The sequence below is a fragment of the Sciurus vulgaris genome (assembly GCF_902686455.1).
Source record: "Sciurus vulgaris genome assembly, chromosome: 12".
Classification (NCBI taxonomy): domain Eukaryota; kingdom Metazoa; phylum Chordata; class Mammalia; order Rodentia; family Sciuridae; genus Sciurus; species Sciurus vulgaris.
In genome coordinates, this window is record NC_136473.1 from 12,913,135 (window position 1) to 12,932,028 (window position 18,894).

At 34.2% G+C, this 18,894-nt stretch overlaps 1 protein-coding gene across 8 annotated transcripts in view; it reads left to right on the forward strand.

Annotated features, from left to right (window-relative positions):
• Positions 1-18,894, forward strand: part of TASOR2 (transcription activation suppressor family member 2) — a 66,089-nt gene that overhangs the window by 26,156 nt on the left and 21,039 nt on the right. For 5 of the 8 annotated variants that reach the window (XM_079107541.1, XM_079107542.1, XM_079107544.1 and 2 more), the window contains 11 exons: positions 889-980; positions 3,646-3,783; positions 3,924-4,048; positions 4,137-4,156; positions 4,261-4,357; positions 6,477-6,577; positions 7,252-7,355; positions 8,638-8,713; positions 8,817-8,879; positions 11,827-12,543; positions 15,494-15,736. In XM_079107541.1, the coding sequence (XP_078963667.1) occupies positions 889-980; positions 3,646-3,783; positions 3,924-4,048; positions 4,137-4,156; positions 4,261-4,357; positions 6,477-6,577; positions 7,252-7,355; positions 8,638-8,713; positions 8,817-8,879; positions 11,827-12,543; positions 15,494-15,736 (1,776 nt within the window). The remainder of the gene's footprint in view (positions 1-888; positions 981-3,645; positions 3,784-3,923; positions 4,049-4,136; positions 4,157-4,260; positions 4,358-6,476; positions 6,578-7,251; positions 7,356-8,637; positions 8,714-8,816; positions 8,880-11,826; positions 12,544-15,493; positions 15,737-18,894) is intronic. The other 3 variants (XM_079107548.1, XM_079107546.1, XM_079107543.1) reach the window with 2 other exon arrangements.

Consider the following 18,894-nt stretch of genomic DNA (forward strand, 5'->3'; position numbering starts at 1 on the left):
CTGTGACCCAGGCTTGCTCTTCTCCCTTGAGGAACTTTTTCATAACTGGAATCAAAGCTTCTGATCACAGATTAATTGGTCTTTGTCACTGTAGCTTAAGCTTTCTCGCTCATTGCCTTTTGTATTTCAAAAAAGATGCTTCAATTGAGGAATATCTCTGAAGCCTGTCCTTTCTCCTTATTTTCACTGCTACAGCCTTATAGGGGTCCTTCTCTCTTAGCTATTACTGGAGCTTTCTAATTGTTCTTCTAATCTCCCCTCTTTACTGGCAATCTGTTGCTTAAACCTTTGATGATTCTCTGCTGCTGGGGACAGAATACCTACCACATTTAGGACTGTGATGTGGCTACAGTGGCAAACAATAAATATAATCTCTGCCTTGATAGAATTTGCAATCTAACAGAATAAGCTTCTTTGAAGGCTGGGGCCTTATTTTACTTACTTTTTTGTCACTGCTGTCTAGCACAGAACCTACCACGTAGTAGACTCTCAGTGAGTATTATTAAATAAGAGTGCCTATTGATATTTTTTCACAAAGGATAACTTGAGAGTCAGATTGCCAAATTACCATAGGCCTTTTGATTGAATGATTGCATAGAAATCTCAAAGAAGACATTTAGGATTTTTCCAAGAATGTGATACTTTTTATCCCATTTTAGTTATTGTACCCAACTAGAATTGGTTGTCAAACACATATTCTTAACTTTAAAGTTTTGATACACAAATAGTGATTCTTTAAAAAGGTAAGCAATATCAAAATAGCATTTTTTAAAATAAACTTTTATTTGTTCTTTTTGAGGTATTATTTAAAGACAGCCCTACATGTAAATTGTATCTGTACAGAGTCTGTTTAAAGTGTAAAATAATCTATGTTTTATACTTTTATAGGTGTATACATTTCCAAATACTCAGACTATCTTCATCCAAGACCATGGTATCATGGGAAATCTGGTTATGTTGTAATTTTTAATCTAATTAAGGTAAAGGCCCAGATGTGCTTTTATATAATTTTCTTTTAAAAACTGAAGGTTATCTGCTTATGATATTCTTTGTAGATCATTAGCTAAAGATAGTACTTGGTATCCAAATTCAGTGAAGCTAATTTTTTTTAAACAAATTTTTTGTTCATTTAATACATTATCTGAACATATTTAAGAAAAGAAATATCAAAATAATGAAAAAAGTTGTTCAGTGAAAAGCCTCCCTCTCATCCCTGTCTAGCAGAACTCCTTTTTAAATATGAAATAAAACAAGTAGCTGCTTATAAAATAATATGATTACAGTTATGGAAGATGAATTTAAACAACATTTGTTGTCTGATTTGAATTGTCAAAAATAAGAAGTTTTCATTTTCTTAATTCTTAAGACATTCAAAGCTTGTTCACAGCTTTATGTGGCACCTTAGTACTTATCTCATAAATCTTGAAGTCCTGAGTAGTTCATTTTAAGTGAGGAAGTCAATTAGAAATTTCATCCAAATATGAAAACTCTGATTTTAGACGTTGGTGGAATTTTAAAGGATATTTCTGTGGTCTTGTTTAGTTTTACTGACTTTTTAGGCTATAAACTCTTCATATTTCTTTTTTTTTTTTTTTTTTTTTTTTTTTTTTTTTTTTTTTTTTTTTGTGGTGCTTGGGATCGAACCCAGGGCCTTGTGCTTGCAAGGCAAGCACTCTACCGACTGAGCTATCTCCCCAGCCCAACACTTCATATTTCAAAGTTTGTTCCCCAAAAACTAGAGGGAAGGTAACACGGACATGATTTGCTTTTCCTTCCTTAAAACTTCATTCTGCTGTTTTAAGTGTTGTTGTTCTGGTGAAGAAAGTAGGCCTGTTAGTGCAGATAATAAGCATTTCAGTTTTGATTATGTAGGTTTGTGTGTCTACCTTGGATTCTTGCCAGTGTCTGCTCCCCTGTCTGGCTAGAGATTGCTGTTCAATTTTTGCCTATGTGCTCTCAGTCCTCATTTTATTTCAGAAAAGCTAAATATGCTCAGGGCCATAGATGTTTCATGGGAAAAGGTAGAGGTTATGGTTACTAAGTAGTGTTATTTACCCTTTTTTGGCCTCTTAGTATTGCCTTTGGTGGTCCTGTAAGTGAAGAGGCAGGACTTGAAGAACAATAAAAAAAAATCTTTCTGTAAAAAATGTAGTTCCAGCCGTGGTGGTGGTGCATGGCTCAGGAGGCTGAGGCAGGAGGATCATGAGTTCAATGCCAGCCGCAACAACTTAGGATCTAAGCAACTCAGCAAGACCCTGTCTCTAAATAAAATTTAAAAAAGGACTGGGGATACTACTCAGTGTTTGAGTGCCCCTGGGTTCAATCCCTGGTAGGAAAAGGAAAAAAAAAAAAAAAAATACATTTTTTGGGGGGTTAGGGGAGGGAACTGGGGATTGAACCCAGGGTCACTTGACCACTCAGCCACATCCCCAGACCTTTTTTGTATTTTATTTAAAGACAGGGTCTCGCTGAGTTGCTGAGGCTGTCTTTGAACACAAGATCCTCCTGCCGCAGCCTCCTGAGCTGCTGGGATTATAGGCGTGCGCTACCATGCCTGGCTAGTTTCATTCTTTTTATAAAAGTAAAAATTGTCTATAGTTTTATATCCCACTTTGGTATATATGGTGTATGTTTTGTATTTTTTCTCATATATATTGATTTCTTACCCCATAAAAGTTTGTGGTTTGTATATTTATATTTATATTCTTTTTAAACTTAACATTATGAACATTTTCTTCCATCATTATATTCAGTGTTTTCTTATTTTTCATTCAGCTTTTTAAATCATTGTAATTCATCATATGTAACTTGACTTTGATCCTGTTGAAGAAGTCTATAATGGGAGACACTGTTGGCTGTTCAGTGATCAGGGCTAACTGCCCGCTAAGCATTTTGCTACGCATTTACTCCTTCCTGACTACTGGGCCCTGGCATAATTTACAATTATTAATACTTTGGTTTGAAAAACTCATCTTTTGAAATTTTAAATTTTGTTATATTTTCCGTTATCATTACTAATAGCCATTCAGAGTGTATCATAAAAGATGGTAGACTCTAGTTTTTCTCTTACATGTTTCTTTTTTTTAATTTTGAGAAAGAGTCTCACTAAGTTGATGATGCTGGCATCGAACTTGTAACCCTCCTGTCTCACCCTCCTGAGTCACTGGGATTACAGGTGTGCACCACTGCCTAGCCAAAAAAATAATTTTTGATTCTCTTAAGTTAGGAGTTATTCATGTATTCCTTTGATATTGTGATAAAAGCTGTGGACATTTGCCTCAGAAAGGTAACCATACACACCAGAGTTTTAATTTTAAGACATTTGTGATAATTAAAACTACTAATCTTAAGATCATTGGGTTTTATTTATTTATTTTTTAATTTTTAGTTGTAGATGGACAAAATTCCTTTATTTCATTTATTTTTATGTGGTGTTGAGGATTGAACCTAGTGCCTCACACACACTAGACAAGCGCTTTACCACTGAGCTAAACCCTAGCCCAAGATGATTATTTTTTAAAGATAATCCTTACTAGGGTGACTGGTGGTGCAAACACAACCACATCCTTGTTAGGCTTATGAATCTTATAGTTAATGTGTTTGCTATTTGAAGACATCTGATCAGTCTTAATTTTTTCATTCTAGGGAAAAGTCAAGTTTGTGTCTGAGAATTACACAACTAACTACACTAGGCCATCTTCTGGCTATGATTGCCACGTGGCAGCAGATACAAACAAAGTTTCTCACAAGACAAGTCATTTTCGTGCCTTTGAGCTGAGTCAGGTATAGTCACCTATGAATAAATAATACCTAAAGTATATTTCTGAATCTAATGTTAAGTTTCAGGGCTGGGTAAAGTAGAGATAAATTTGGTACAAGTGTAATTCCGTAGTACTGATAAATATGTATTTTTGTTTTTTCAGTATTACCTCTATGAACTTTCAGGCAACACTGTTATTAAGCGACCAAGACAGATCTGTCCTTATGTAATTGTAGCTTTTCAGTACAGGGAACCTAAAACGATGGCAGTACCAGCTCATAAAAGCATGTAAGTAATTATATGCATACTTTGTTTTACTGAATTTTCTTCTTTTGCCTCTAATAAAAATGCTTTTTTTTGTTTTTTCCTTTTCTAGAGTTGAACTCAGTAAAAATGGTAAGAAATTATTTTTTTGGTCTTTCAGTTTTTAGTAAATACTTTATTCATAAATAATCAGTTTCTTTTTTTTTTTTTTTTTTTTTAATCCTCATTTCTTAAAGTTCTCTCTCCATGGAAAGGACAGTTAATTATTCAAGGTTGTGTGCTGTGCGATATAACTCTTTGGTCTACTTACGGTACGATAGTTCCAACACAACTGTAAGTATTTTGTTTCCTTTCTAAATGCTTCTACTGCCTTTGGTTTGTTTTTTTGTTGTGGTGGTGGTTGTTTTCTTACTGCTGGAATTCATACCCAGGATCCTACCCATGCTAAGCAAGCAGTCCACCACTAAGCTACCCCACTACCCCTAATTTTTTTTTTTTTTTTTTCTTTTTAAATTCTCATCTTGAGGTCTTGCTGGTTGGCAGTGGTGTGAGTTGCAACAATTATACTTGCTTTTAGATTAGGGTATATTTGAATAGGTGTGTAGAGCACAAAGACATGACACAGGAGACCTAAATTCTAATCTATTGATGGAAAAATGATCTCTCAGAATAAATTACTTTATATTAGAGGTTTAACATTTCTCCAAAGAAAATCAGGTTTGCCTTAATAACAAATACAAGATTATAGCCACTCAGTCCTCTTACTGAGTCTTTATTAAGATGTGCAGTAACTGCTAGGTGTGGTGTCACACACTGGTGCCAGGGGAGTATGAGGCAGGGAGGATCAGAAGTTTAAAGCCAACCTCAGTAACTTTGCAAGACCCTAAGAAACATATCAAGACCCTGTCTCAACATAAAAAAAAAGAAAAAGAAAGGACTGGAATGTTAGGCACCCCTAGGTTTAATTCCTGGCGTCAAAAAAAAAAAAAAAAAAGATATGCAGTACCTAAGTTTCTAGCTTTTACAGGATTCTCTGTGAAAAAAAAATTAAATAAAAGTAGCTGATAGGGCTGGGGATATAGCTCAGTTGGTAGTGTGCTTGCCTCGTAAGCACAAGGCCCTGGGTTCAATCCCCAGCACCGCGCAAAAAAAAAAAAAAAAAAAAAGTAGCTGATACATCTGTACATTATAATGAATTATCATAATGAATATTTTCTCCAGGCAAACTGTGAGGTACATCTTATGAACTCTCTTCATTCAGCTGATTCCTTTTTTCTTTTTCTTTTTTCTTGTGTGTGTGTGCATTGCTGGGGATTGAATCACCGGCCTTGGGCATTTGAGGCAAGCACTTTACCAACTGAGCTATATCCCTAGCCCTCATTCAGCCAATTCTTTATACTCAAAACCACTGAAAGATAGACAGTTTGATCGAAATACAAGGTGAAAACTGGTGTGGAATCAATTGTTTTCTTTCTGCTGGCCTTTTTAAAGAAGAGGCAAAGGGGTATTATAACCCATAAAATAAAATAATAATTTTGTGAATAAATGAGGAAGAAGGAAAGGTTCTTCCTCAGAGTAGAGCACAACTACCAAATGTACAGAATATGTTGAAGTATAATAATCAAGTGGATGCTAAAAATAGTTAAGAGAAGGATGGATATTTGCATGTCTCTTTAACTTGCTTACTAATATAAAGTGCAGAAAACTGGCAAATCCCATCTTAACTAAGGGTCAACTTAATATAACTATTAACAGAATAGATGTTGTATGCTTTCCAGTATAAAGCAGAGAGGACACAGTATCACTTCTGTAGGTAATAGTACTGTAGCATTGTGAATTTTGTGAATTTGCTAATTACTTTGCCATTGTGTCAGAAAATTTTCTTTTTGAAGAATTATTTGGGGTAAAAAAAATCACATTTGCATTTTATTTTCAAAAGAATCAGAATTAATATGGTTATATAGAACGGCAGAATAAAATAAATATGGAATACTGGTGACATTTAGATTCGAATGAAGTGTATAAAAGAATTTTTTTGTTCCATTTTTGCACAGTTTAAGCCAGTCTAAACCTTTCAAAAATAAGTTTTGAAAAAGGAAAAAGTAGTTGGGAGATGATTCAAAAGATCTGTATGTGTAAGAGTTTTCAACTCTTAGCATAATTTTTTAAATTCTCAGTTTTAGTATATGTAATTTGTTGAAACTTCTGGATATTTTGGTTTTACCAAAATTGCATGTATTCAGAAAATGTGAACCAATTTGCAGATTTGGGTCATTTGTTTGAAAATCTGTACTGTATATAAATGCATATTATTATAGCTAGATTTTATCATTTTAAGTACTTTTTGTGGTTATTATATTTTCATTTGCCATTTATGTTAGAAAACCAAAAATTATGGAACTATATATAATATCAGTATTTATTGCATTGCTTGATATCCTTGCTTTTTTAGACCACAGGAACTTGATTTTAAGTATGTAATGAAAGTGTCTTCTTTGAAAAAACGACTACCAGAAGCTGCCTTTAAAAAACAGAATTACTCGGAGCAGAAAGGTCTGTTGAAATGTGATGGCACACTGCATGTCCTGGACTTTTGTTCATGTTTTTTTCCATTCTCTCTTGCAGCATATACACGCACACACACACACACACACACACACACACACACACACACACACACACACACACACACACCCCACTTCTGTTCTCAAGACCTTCTTAAACAGTTTTTTGAGAAAGTTCTAGATTTGCCACATTCTTCAGTTCTTTGGAACCCATCTAGAAACTGTGAAAGGTAGTTTTATCTAAGATAATAAAGACTAGCTTTTAAAATACTGAGGGAATTAGGCAGAAATTTAAAATAGCTGGAAATTCATGGACATTTCCTATCATTTTGTTGCTGTTTTTATTTATGTCCTTTTAAATAAAAAAAAATTTTGAGAAGAAAAAAATTTGGTCTCTTAGGTTAATCTTTGGAATATTGGTGTTTATTTTGTTTATACAGTATTTGTCCTGTTTACCCTATAGCAGTGTTAATGTAAATGAGCATTGTTTTGAAATTATTATTTCAATGACTTTTTACTAAGTAGTTTTATAACTAAGAACATTAAGTGATAAAGATTTATTGAGTAGTATCCCTAGTTTGTCTTTCATTTTTGTAACGTATAAAATGATTGAATGAACTATTAAAAAATAAAAGAATATTGTTTTTCTGTTTTCCTTTATAGTCTCTTGCCAAGATTTGTGCTTTGATTTGTATGAGGTGGAACTGTCAAACAAACAAGGGGAAAGGATAGATAAATTAACAGACTACATTAAAAATAAACAATTGGTAAGAGTCATTCATTTAAAATGTAATTATTTTCCCCTTAATTGAGAAATTGTATCTGTGTATTAGTTGGCTGTTACCTAGATTGAATTCTTTTAATTTGCTTAAAAGGATTTTCAGTGTATAGTATTTATTTAATTTTTTAACTAAGGGGATTGAACCCAGGGTTGCTCTACCACTGAGTTCCATCTCTAACCATTTTTATCTTGAGACAGGGTCTCACGAAGTTACCTAGACTGGCCTCCAACTTATGATCCTTCTGCCTTAACCTCCAGAGTCACTGGAATTACAGGAATGTACCGTGCCCAGTCTATGAACTTAATATTCATTGACTAACACATTTTTATCCTTCTTGTATATCAATTTATGATGGTGTCTCAGGTTTTGTTTTGTTTTCTTTTGGTATTGTATGGACATTGGGTTTTATCTTTGTTAGGGGTACATATTTTTGAAATGTCGAAAATGGAACTGTTAACCTTATGATTTGGAATAATAACTTTTTGATAATTTCCCCTACTACCTGGGATGTTATAAAAAGAATTCTTTCATTGGATTGTATTTCTAGTGCTCCTAGCTTCAGGATTATACAATAATTTTCATGTAAATATAAGCTTAAGGTGCTACTATAAAAAATATAATCTGATTCTCCTTGAATCAGTGGCTGCCTCCTAACATTGTCTTCAGTGGTTTGAAATTGCAACTGTCTCAGTGGGGAAAAGTGAAAAAAGGCTTTTCTGGCCCAGCCAGATGGGCCCATGCCTATAATCCCAGTGGCTCAGGAGGCTGAAGGAAGAGAATTGTGAGTTCAAAGCCAGCCTTAGCAAAAGTGAGGCACTGTGCAACTCAGTGAGATCCTGTTTCTAAATAAAAATAGAAAATAGGGCTGGGGGTCTGGGGAGATAGCTGGGTTTGATTCCCCCCAGTACCGCAAAAAAAAAGAAAAGAAAAGAGGGCTAGGGATGTGACTCAGTGGTCACATGCCCCTGAGTTTAGTCCCTGGTACCCCCAAAACCCCAAAAAAGGCTTTTCTGATTGACCTGTGGTATAATTAAGCACTCTTCTAAACTAACCCTTGCTGTTATAGTTATTATACCTAAAACATGGCCATGATTATTTGAACTAAGAAACTGGAAATTTGTAATACTGGTCTCTAAATTCTGTGATGCCTAAAAACCTTAACATTTCAAAAATTTAAAAAATTCTTTTGAGCTCAGAATACACTGTGTGTGGTAGATGAGAGGGGTGTTGAAGATCCTTTTTTTAAATTTTATTTTTTGCGTTTCAGGCAATCATTAAATGCTTAGAAGACCGGGGATTTTTTATTTTACTTACATCATCAGCCTTAATACCAGAACCAACAAGTAAGGACAACTTTTTTTGGATGAAATAGTTTTCAGTGTACTTACCTTTTGTTATATAAGATTGACAACCTAATTTTTCTTCTTCTAATTCCCGTTTGTATAGATTTTGTAGGTGAGCAGATGGGTCTACATGGGTTATATTTGTTCCATTCACACCTGTCAACAGGTAAGGATACAGTAGTATCCAGTTCACTTGATCTGTTGCATATTATCAAGTCCTCATCTAACTTGACCTTTCAGTAGCACATAAACTGTTAAATGCTGTTTCTTGTCATCCCTTAATCTTCCTAGTTGATCTCAGACCTCCTTTGCAGGCTTACCCTGTCCTCTGAGCTTCAGACGTATATCTCCAACATCCCCTGACATTTCCACCTTGATATCTCCAAGGTACTTCAAATTCAGAATGTCTAAAATTGAATTTGTTACTGAACAACAGTAGCTAGGAGATAGTTTTGCCATAGCCTATCCTGTGGGTAGGCACGGTCTTCATGGATACTCTTCCTACTGTTTGGACTATTGGTCTCCATATTTGGCTCATGCATTCTCAGGGTGATGTTGACTGCCCAAAGGACTGAAATTTGATTTCTGTGGTGAAAAAATATTTTTTATACAGTATGAAAACAGATATGCAGTGTATCTCTGGCATTACATTTTCTTATGGCAATTAGGGGAAAAAAATAGGCCTAAGAAGGCTCCTTAGGGAGGATAATGAACAAAAACCTTAAGGAACACTGATCTAGCTTATTCATATATGTCAGGTTGTAGTTTCAGTATCAGTTTTTTTTTTATAACCTCAACTATGCTTACCATTAATATAATTTAAATATTTACTTGTATAATTAAACACCTACCCTTCTCCTAACTCTCTTTTTTCCTTCATTTTCCTGAGAACGGAACTTAGGGCCTCATTAATGCTAAGCAAATTCTTTACCACTGAACTGTATCCCTGGCGTAGTACCTGCCTTTCTCATATTCTACTGAATCCTTAAGCCCTACCAGTACTGGACACCTCAAAAATAATAAATATTTGCTGAACAAATAAGTAAATGAAAGCGAGTCTTTTGTTTTTCAACGTGAAGAAATTAAATTCTCAGTTTCATAAATGTGTGGGATTTTCTTTGGTTTATGGTAGTAGGGAGCTAACCCAGAGCCTTATACCTATTAGCCAAGTACTCTACCATTGAGCTTCATCCCCTGCTGTACACTATGTGTTTTTTGAACAAAAAATTGTGTCTTAAATTTATAAATCTACAACCATTACAGAAAGTATTTAAAAGGTTTTATTGTTGTTGCTTGTTTTATTTTTAACATGTGTTTGGTTATGTTTGAGACAGGATCTTGCTATGCTGCCCAGACTGATCTTGAATTCATGGGCTCAGGTGATCTTTCCACCTCAGCTTCTCAAGTATCTGGAACTATAAGTGTATGCCACCGTGCCTGGCTTAAGTTGACTTTTGTTTTAAATTGTGCATTGTTACTCAAAACAAAGAGCTTCACTTTCTTGGGTATCATGTCTTTGGAATGAGCAGAACAATACCAACTGTAATAAAAGAATGGCAAAAGCTGATTGCATATATCATGTTAAGTATTTAGAAATTATTAAAATAGGTGCTCTTATTGTAACTGTGTCAAAGTTGAACCTGTACCCAGGAACAGCCCAGGAATTCTATTTGAATACTTATTGGAGTTTTGTGTTTCACATGCTACTCAGGCTCATGAAGACTTTTTCCCCCCTTAACAGTCATTCAGAAGTAAAACTTCAGTTATTTGTTTTAAATTGCATAATATTAGCCAGGCATGGTGGCACATGCCTGTAATCCCAGTGGTTTGGGGACCTGAGACAGGAGGATCATAAGTTCAATGCCAGCTATTGCCTTAGCAACTTAGTGAGACCCTGTCTCAAAATAAAAAAGGATTAGGAATGTAGCTTAGTGGTAAAGCACTCCCAGGTTAAATCCTCAATACCAAAAAGAAAAATGAGTAATATATTGCCTCGCTAAATTAGGTTCTCTTTCATAGATTTTTTTTTGATAGTCTATGACAAATCATACTGGGTTCTGCCTTTCCAGATTCCATCTTGAAATAATGAGGTTGTATAATACTTTATTCTGAACTCTGTCCTTAAAAATACATAAGGGCTTTTTTATTTTTCCTTAATTCATTACTGTCTGAATAATGAGCTTTAAAGAAAGGAAATGTTGTTTTAATATGTAGCCATGTTTTCCTATTTATTCTTATTTACTCTTTTTTCCCTTTTCCTAATACTTAGTATTGTATTAATATATTTAACTAGGACTAACTTGGTGTTTAGTAATTCTGAGGATACCTTTTCTTCAAAATGATGGTATGATTTCTATTTGCATTTGTTTGTATATGTGGGTTTATATTACGAGTGACTGAAATTTCTAAGTTTTTCTTAAACAGTTCATAGAGGATCTAGCCTTTTTCCTCACTACTTTTTAAGTTATCAGTTTACTAAAAAAAAAAAAAAAAAAAAAAAAAAAAAAAAGAACACTCCAAGACCAAGGAGATGAGGTGAAACACAGCTAATTGGTTTAGTTTTTAAAATTTTTGTTTCTTTTGATAGAAAAGGCGATGAAATTAGCAACTGCTCTTCAGTGAGATTTGGGGATTATTTAAATCCTTTACTCCTTTCAATTCACCTGATTTGTATTATATCGTCTAAAAAGATTTTGAGGTGTGTTATATAAGATAGATATAAAATAAGATATATTTTAAAGAAAGAAAATGAGAATTAAAAAGGAAAGCAGATCTGCCCATTGTAATGGCCAGAACTACTGCTTTGAAGGACCTGTTGAGCTGCTTGTCAAGTGAAATGGAGCTGGAGGCAGGGCTTAGCTTAATTCATTCTAACCTAGCAATTGCATATTAAATGATTCTTTTTCAGTTCAAAATGTGCATCTAATTTCAAATATATGGAGATACTTATTTATGAAGTGTACCCATAAGTCTTTTAAAGTTGCTATTTAGGCTGTCATTTGAAATACTGTAGCATATTTTAACCATTCCATCTAAATATATTTTTCTTAAATGTTTTATTTAAAGACAGAACAAAACAACCTCAGGTTTTTAATATATGACATACGTTTTAGGGGTGAAAGATTTGAAAATTGAAGATGACATCGCATTGAAAGTGATACCTCTTTTACCTGCCCTTAATTGCGCCCTGCTGGAAGCAAAGAAAGCACTTCCTGAAGAAGGAACCCATCCAAACACATTAGTAAAGCATAATTTTCAAGAACTGTACAAGGTGGATAAAAGCCCTTCATTGACTGTTCCTTCGGATGGAATGAAAAAGACTGCATTCTTTGGGAAATCATCCAGTGATTTTGACTTGGTTCCTCCACCTGAAAAGTGCCCTGTAGAGTTTTTGACTCAATTGAGGTCTTATTTTTCAGATCCTAGTGGTTACACTTTGGAAGTTTCTACTGCTTTGGATTTTTTAGCAGAGCATCCTCAGTCTCCTTGTATTTCAGATGGAATTTGTGATGCTGGATTTTCTTTAGTTATGACTCCAGATCCTGAATTTCTTGACTCGGAGGTGGAAATAAGGAAAGAAACTGAAACAGAAAAGAATTCTGAGGAAATATTGACAGTGGAAAAGGGAACTGTAGTTCCCTTGAGTCCAGCATCAAATCTGAGAGTGCAGCCGAAGAGAAAAGCCAGCATGCCACTCCTAGGGCAGAGTAAAAGGGTGAACTTGTGTCGCCCACTTCCCAAAAGAACTGTACCTGGAACAGACAGTGGATCACGCTCTCCAACAACCCTTAAGTTAGTTAAAGGACAATTTCCTCAGAAAAGAAAAAGAGGTAAGCGTGACTTATGTGGACTATTACTAGTTAGTTGCATTTGAACACTGTTCCTCTCAGGATTTGTGTGGATTGCAGCTTGGCATTGAGTTAGAATTTTGTTAGAAACATGAACATACCTCCTCATGTGATTTGTAGGCATCCTTAGCTTGAAAAGCAGTGACCTAGATAATAGCTTAAGACCCAAGAAATGAGAGATCCTGAGGTACCTCAAAAGCCTACCCACCAAAAGCTTATGTTTCACTTGTAAAAACCTCTCTCACTGTCACTTACATATTTCAGTCTAAGAAAGATGGTTATTTAGTTTCTGTTTTATGTGCCATCCTCTGACAAATGGAGACGGAAGAAAGGGATCCCACAGCTAGCTCACCAGTAGTAGCAAAGGATGATGGTTGATGGCCTGAACACCTGTGAGGAGACAGGGTACACCTGGGCTTCCAGACTAAAGCAGTCTGGGGCCAGCTTTTTCATCCTTCGTGTGCATCAGAGTTTTTTAAGTGATCACCTGGGTCTTAGGTCTGACCTACTGAAACAAATAAGCAGTGAGTAACAGAGTCCAGAACCATTTACTATATGGACAGATATACTTTAGGTAGCTCAGGACAGCAAACCTTATGACTTTGGCATAGAGTAATCTCAAATTATGTGTAGTATATATTCTCTAAAAGGTTAGGAAACTATATGCTATATGATGACCCCTTAGCAAAAGGGTCATACACTTTACCCAAGAAGCCAGAATCATACCTATATCATATCTGGTTCTTCTCTCTCTATGTTGACATTGTTGAGCAGTCATGACAGAGACCATTTGGCCTTCAAAGCTGAAAATAATGCTTTCTGGTCCTTCACAGGAAAAGTTTTCCAGCCCTATCTATACTACTTTGAATTAGGAAATGTTAATGCCTAAAAAAGAATTATAGTCTATAGGGATCTACAAGATTCTGAATGAAGTCTTACCCTATGGTTTAATAAATAATGATTTCTGGCCTGGCCTGTTACGGTTTTGTGGTTTAAGAAATGGGTGTGTGTATATAAGAGGGCAGTGGAAAGTACAGCAATATGAGGCATTGAATCTTGTCATACAGCTGTTTGTAAAATATATTCCAGGCCAACCGTATTGAACTTCTGTTCTATATAAACTAATTTACTTCAGGTACTGAACAATCTGTAAATCAATATTCTTACTGTTTCTCAAATGGTTTTAGTTTTTAATCTATTATAAGAAGCATATTTGATATTATAGTCTACCCACAAATTCATACTGACTGAAACAAAATTTCAAAAACCATTTACTGCGTATAATACAATCTGATGACTTCTATTGTTTCATTTAAGAAAGAATTCTGGTTGTAGCATATTGAATTTGACACTCTACCAGTGGATTACTGAATGCAGTTTGAGGAACATGGCATTGAGTAATACATACAAATAGAATACCATCCCTGAGAATCACCTGGTTGTTTCATTTTTCTTTTTCTTTCCTCAGGACCTGAGTTTGTGAGAGAACTTCCCTTCCTGACTGTGCAAATGTTAGACACTTTACCCCAATGTCTTGGTTGTCTAATGTTACTCTTTTCTCTTCTTCTTTTTTTTAAATCAAATCTTAACTATTTTCCTGCTTGATATATTTATTTTGCCTGTGTGCTGAATATTTTAGAAAATGTAACTGGAATGAAATGAGAGAAGTCTTATTCTTGAAAAAGACCAATGTACTGCTTCATTTCATGTGATAGTTTAATAGGTAAAAATACTTAGACCCTGGGAAATGTACATTAAGAGGTTATTCTGAAAGCTCTCTTTAAAATACTGATTTCTCTAATTCCCAGAAGAAGGAAATGAATCTCTGTTTTATCCCTTTTGTTTCACTAACACTCATCACAGTTTATCATGCTGTTTAATACCATGTTTATTGTTTTCAGTGAGAAATGCTATTTTCTGTATAATGTAATTTAAAAATTCTTTTGACAACATTCATTTCTGATTATTTTGTATATCTTTGTGGCTATACTTTCTGATGGGAACAACTGGATTTATGAAAAGTCCATGGGGAAAAGTGCTCAAGGGAGTACTTATTAACATGTTTTTAACTCTTAAAGAGCTCAACACTTTTTTTGTATAATGTTTAGATGGGCAGTATTTTTCCTCCCCACCTAGCTCCCATCTTAAGCTATTTTCTTAATTCCATGCAAGAAGCAAACAGAGCATCCAATAAGAAAGGAGTGGGTTTTTGTTTTGTTTTGTTTTGTTTTGTTTTTGGTAAATAGATTTCTCAAAATTCAGGCACAGATTTTTGTCAGTCTTCCCCTATATTTTCTTACAAGTTTGTTTTTCAGGTAGTATTAAAATATAGATGTTTATAAGTATTAAAGTAAAATATATAGTGTGGTTCTTTATGAGTATACAATCTCCTTTCTGTAGCACAATTACAGTTTTAACCATATCACCTTATGAGACCTGTGTTGTTTTCTGTTTAAATATAACTATCCATCTCCTAGGGCTGTGAACTAACATATTCATTCTTACCTGCCACATCAGTCAGGAAAGTTTATGTACATTAAAAAAATTAATTTGCACCTTGTTTTTATAAAGTTATTAGGTGATTTTTTTTAACCTGATAAGGCTATAAGCAGACACTTAACAATTTCATTTATGTATGTATATATTTACATATTTCCAGGAATTGAACCCAGGACTTGCTAAGTTTTACTACTGAGCCACGTCCCTAGCCCTTTTTTGGTTTTTTATTTTGAGACCAGTTTCACTAAGTTACAGTCCTGCCTCAGCCTCCTAAGTCACTTTTTTTTAAAAAAATCTTTTAATAATACCTCAAAATATAATTTATTCCCCATTAGTAAAGTTATCCCCCCAAATAAAAGAAATAAAGGGAAAAGCTATGCTGATAAATATCTGGGGCCCCATCCCTTAAAAAACGGTGTCTTTTCTACATAAGGTGCGGAAGTGCTGACTGCACAGTTTGTACAGAAAACCAAATTGGATAGGAAAAACCAAGAAGCTTCTATTTCTAAAGATGTTCCAGTGGCAACGAATGCTAAAAGGGCAAGGAGACAAGAGAAATCTCCAGTCAAAACTGTTTCCAGGGCTAAGCCACCTATGAAGAAATCTCCACAAAAACAGAGGGTAAATGTAGTAAAAGGCAATCAGAATCCCAGAATCAGAAAGCAGCCACAGCCTGGTAAGAACCATTCTTCCTGTAAATGTAAACACAACAATACAAATCTAATAGAGATTGCAACATAATATATTGAAATAATATGAGCAGTTGAAATTCATCAATAATTTGTTCTATATTCTTTAGTTCTGACACTAACATAAATAACTGGGTATCCTATTGTAAATAAACTAGAAAAGGGCAATATTTAAACCACAAAATAGACCATACTTTTTAATTTGCATAAAGTCTTAACATAAATTATTTCTAAGAGTTAAAGTATAAATGAGCTTATTCATGACTAAATGCACAAGCAAGTATTTGACAGTATTTGAACCATAATCAGTTATAAAAAGTGGAATGCTATAAGTTTGTCTAAAGGAATTTTAAACATTTTTCAAACCCGTCAGTATTCAGAATCCTATATTTGGTTTAAAAGACATTAACTTAATTTGAAAAGTTATTTTAATTTACTAACTTTTAGTGAATAGTAAAGTCTAGTTACTTGAAGAAAAACCAATCTGCTCTACTTTACATATTTCTGTTAGATATAACCTCTTAACTATAGAAAGTGCTGTTTCCACCTCAGACTTTACCTCTCTGTAACTGAACACACACCACCCTACTCCTGGGTTTCCTTCCATTCTTAACTTTGCTATGTATGGTATGCATCCTCTTCCAAACTGCAGTCTGTAAATGACACTTTATCTTTGGTATTGAGGCCTGTTGTGGTATATGGGGTGTTGTTTAACAAAAAGATTGCATTTCCTCATATCTTGATATTTTAATCTGTTTTCTAAATCCAATTTCCCTTATTCTGTTCTCCCCCTTATCACTAGATTTTTTTGTATCTAATAGATAGTGGGAATTCAGAGAAACATGTCCTGTTCGTGGTAAAATTATAGGTCTACTTTTTTTTTTTTTAAATGACTGAAGTTTTTTTAAAAGCTTATCACACCATTTGAAAACTATCCAATTTTGACTTACATACCAAATTTGAACTTTTGTGCTTGTTTCTGATGGAATTCATGGTGTGGTCTTATACGTGTCCATATTTAGCTCCAGCTGGTTCTTGACATGTCTTTCCTCTTTTAGTCAGTTTGTGCCTCCCTAGGCACAACAGGTATTTTTACTTTTGTGCAGTCCCACTCTACAACTCATCCAGGTTCTGTGCTGCTGAGTTCTACTTTCACAAGCCGGCGATTCCTTACTCTCTGACTAATCTCTCTTGCATTTCCTTTTGGAGTTGTGTGTTCGTTTGCAGTACTGGGGATTGAACTGGGGCTTCACACTTGCTAGGCAATCATCCTACTTCTGAGCTACCTCTCCAACTCTTTTTAAATTTTATTTTGAAACTGGATCTTGCTAAATTGCCTCCGTCTCCTGAGCAGCTGAAATTACAGGTATGCACCATCATGCCTGGCACCTGTTTTGTTTTAGAGAACATATGGAATTCAGTTCATCTTATTTTCTATTAAGTATGTGCTGGTCCTATTGTTCCAATTAGTTTGTAAACATTAATAATGTATTCTTAGCAATTTCTTGAATTCTTTGTACTGAATTGGCTTTCAGATATATGTGACAAATTTGAGAGGAGTATTCAGTTGAATGGTGGCAGAAAAGTAAGTCCAGAAAACTGAGTTCTCAGGATATATGTTTAGCCAGGCACATTGGCACATGCCTGTAATCCCAGTGACTCAAGAGGCTGAGACAGGAGGATTACAAGTTCAAGGCCAGCCTCAGGAACTTAGCAAGACCCTGTCTTGAAATAAAAATAAAATGGTCTAGGGATGTGGTTCAGTGATAAAGCACCACAGGTTCAATCCCCAGCAGCCCCCCAACCCTCAAAAAAGAATAAGTGTTCAAAAATAGGCTGATTTGCAGTGCAGATGTTTATAGATTATGCAGCAACATACCAAAATTAAAAATTTACCTTTTTTTTTTTTTATTATTTTTTAAGGTTACTACCTTTTAAATAGTCTCTTAATTTTGCTTCCATTTTCTAATCACCTGTACTGATCTATTTTAATTTTTGTATTTGAAATAATCAAGAGTTTAAGAAGGCAGATAGGATATGGCCTTGCTGACCTTAATTTGAAAATTATTGATTGTTATTTTAACTGAGACTAATGATTTTCTGTCCTTTTTAAAGTTTGTGATAGTTTTTTATTCACTGAATTTATTCACTGTATGTCTGAGAGATATTTATGTTATTTTTAATTTACATGAGACTATATTTATTAAACTATTCTTTTCAACTTCACAGTATTCTTACTGTTAGGCTTAATTAATATGATATTCTGTGTAAGAGATAGACAAGTATATGGAAGCCATTATGTTAACAAAATAGAATAAAATTGTATCAGTAAATGCACTAGATCAAATAAATTGCAGGTTTCCAGTACACCTGTGGGAGCAAACAAGACATTTCTACTTTAAGCCCTATTTTCTACATACCCCCACTTTGGGTTTGCTATTTTAAATAAAAACTGGTTAATAGTAATAATGCAGGGGGACTACATACTTGCTCATTCTAATTGATGACATCATAGGCCATAGTTTTCTTCTCTTTAAATATATTAGTATTTGGCTTTTGAAGGGACACTATCAATTAATTTCAGAACTACTACAGTTTATTATAAAGAGGAGCACATTTGACTTTTCTGTTCATCCATTTATCTGCATCAGGGAATCATTGCCTAATATAGTTGTGAACTTTATCCTTCATAACAACATTTAAGAAGGATTAATTAATAGCCTGAAAATGCCTAAACAAACCACTAGAAATTGTAAATTTTCTGATTATGGGAAAATGGATAGATTTCATTTTCTACAGAAAGAAAACTTTTCAGTATATATGCTTTTTTGCAGATTTAGTGATAATGTTTTTATGACTGAAAGTAAAGTTTTTAAAAAATGATAAAATTAATTGGTGATTCTGAATATTCTTATGTTCATGTTATGACTTCTAATTTTGTGTTCATACTATATCTTATAATTAAAGATAATATGGTTTAAAATCATCTCTAGTTTGAACTTAGGTGATTCCTTAATAAACCACTTATTAAGGGAATTGGTTTCTGAGAAAGTATGTTAGTAAACTGTAACACACTTCACATTTCTACATTCTTATATCCTCATTAGACTGTAAGCTCCCTGAGGGCAGGACTTAAACTGTTCTT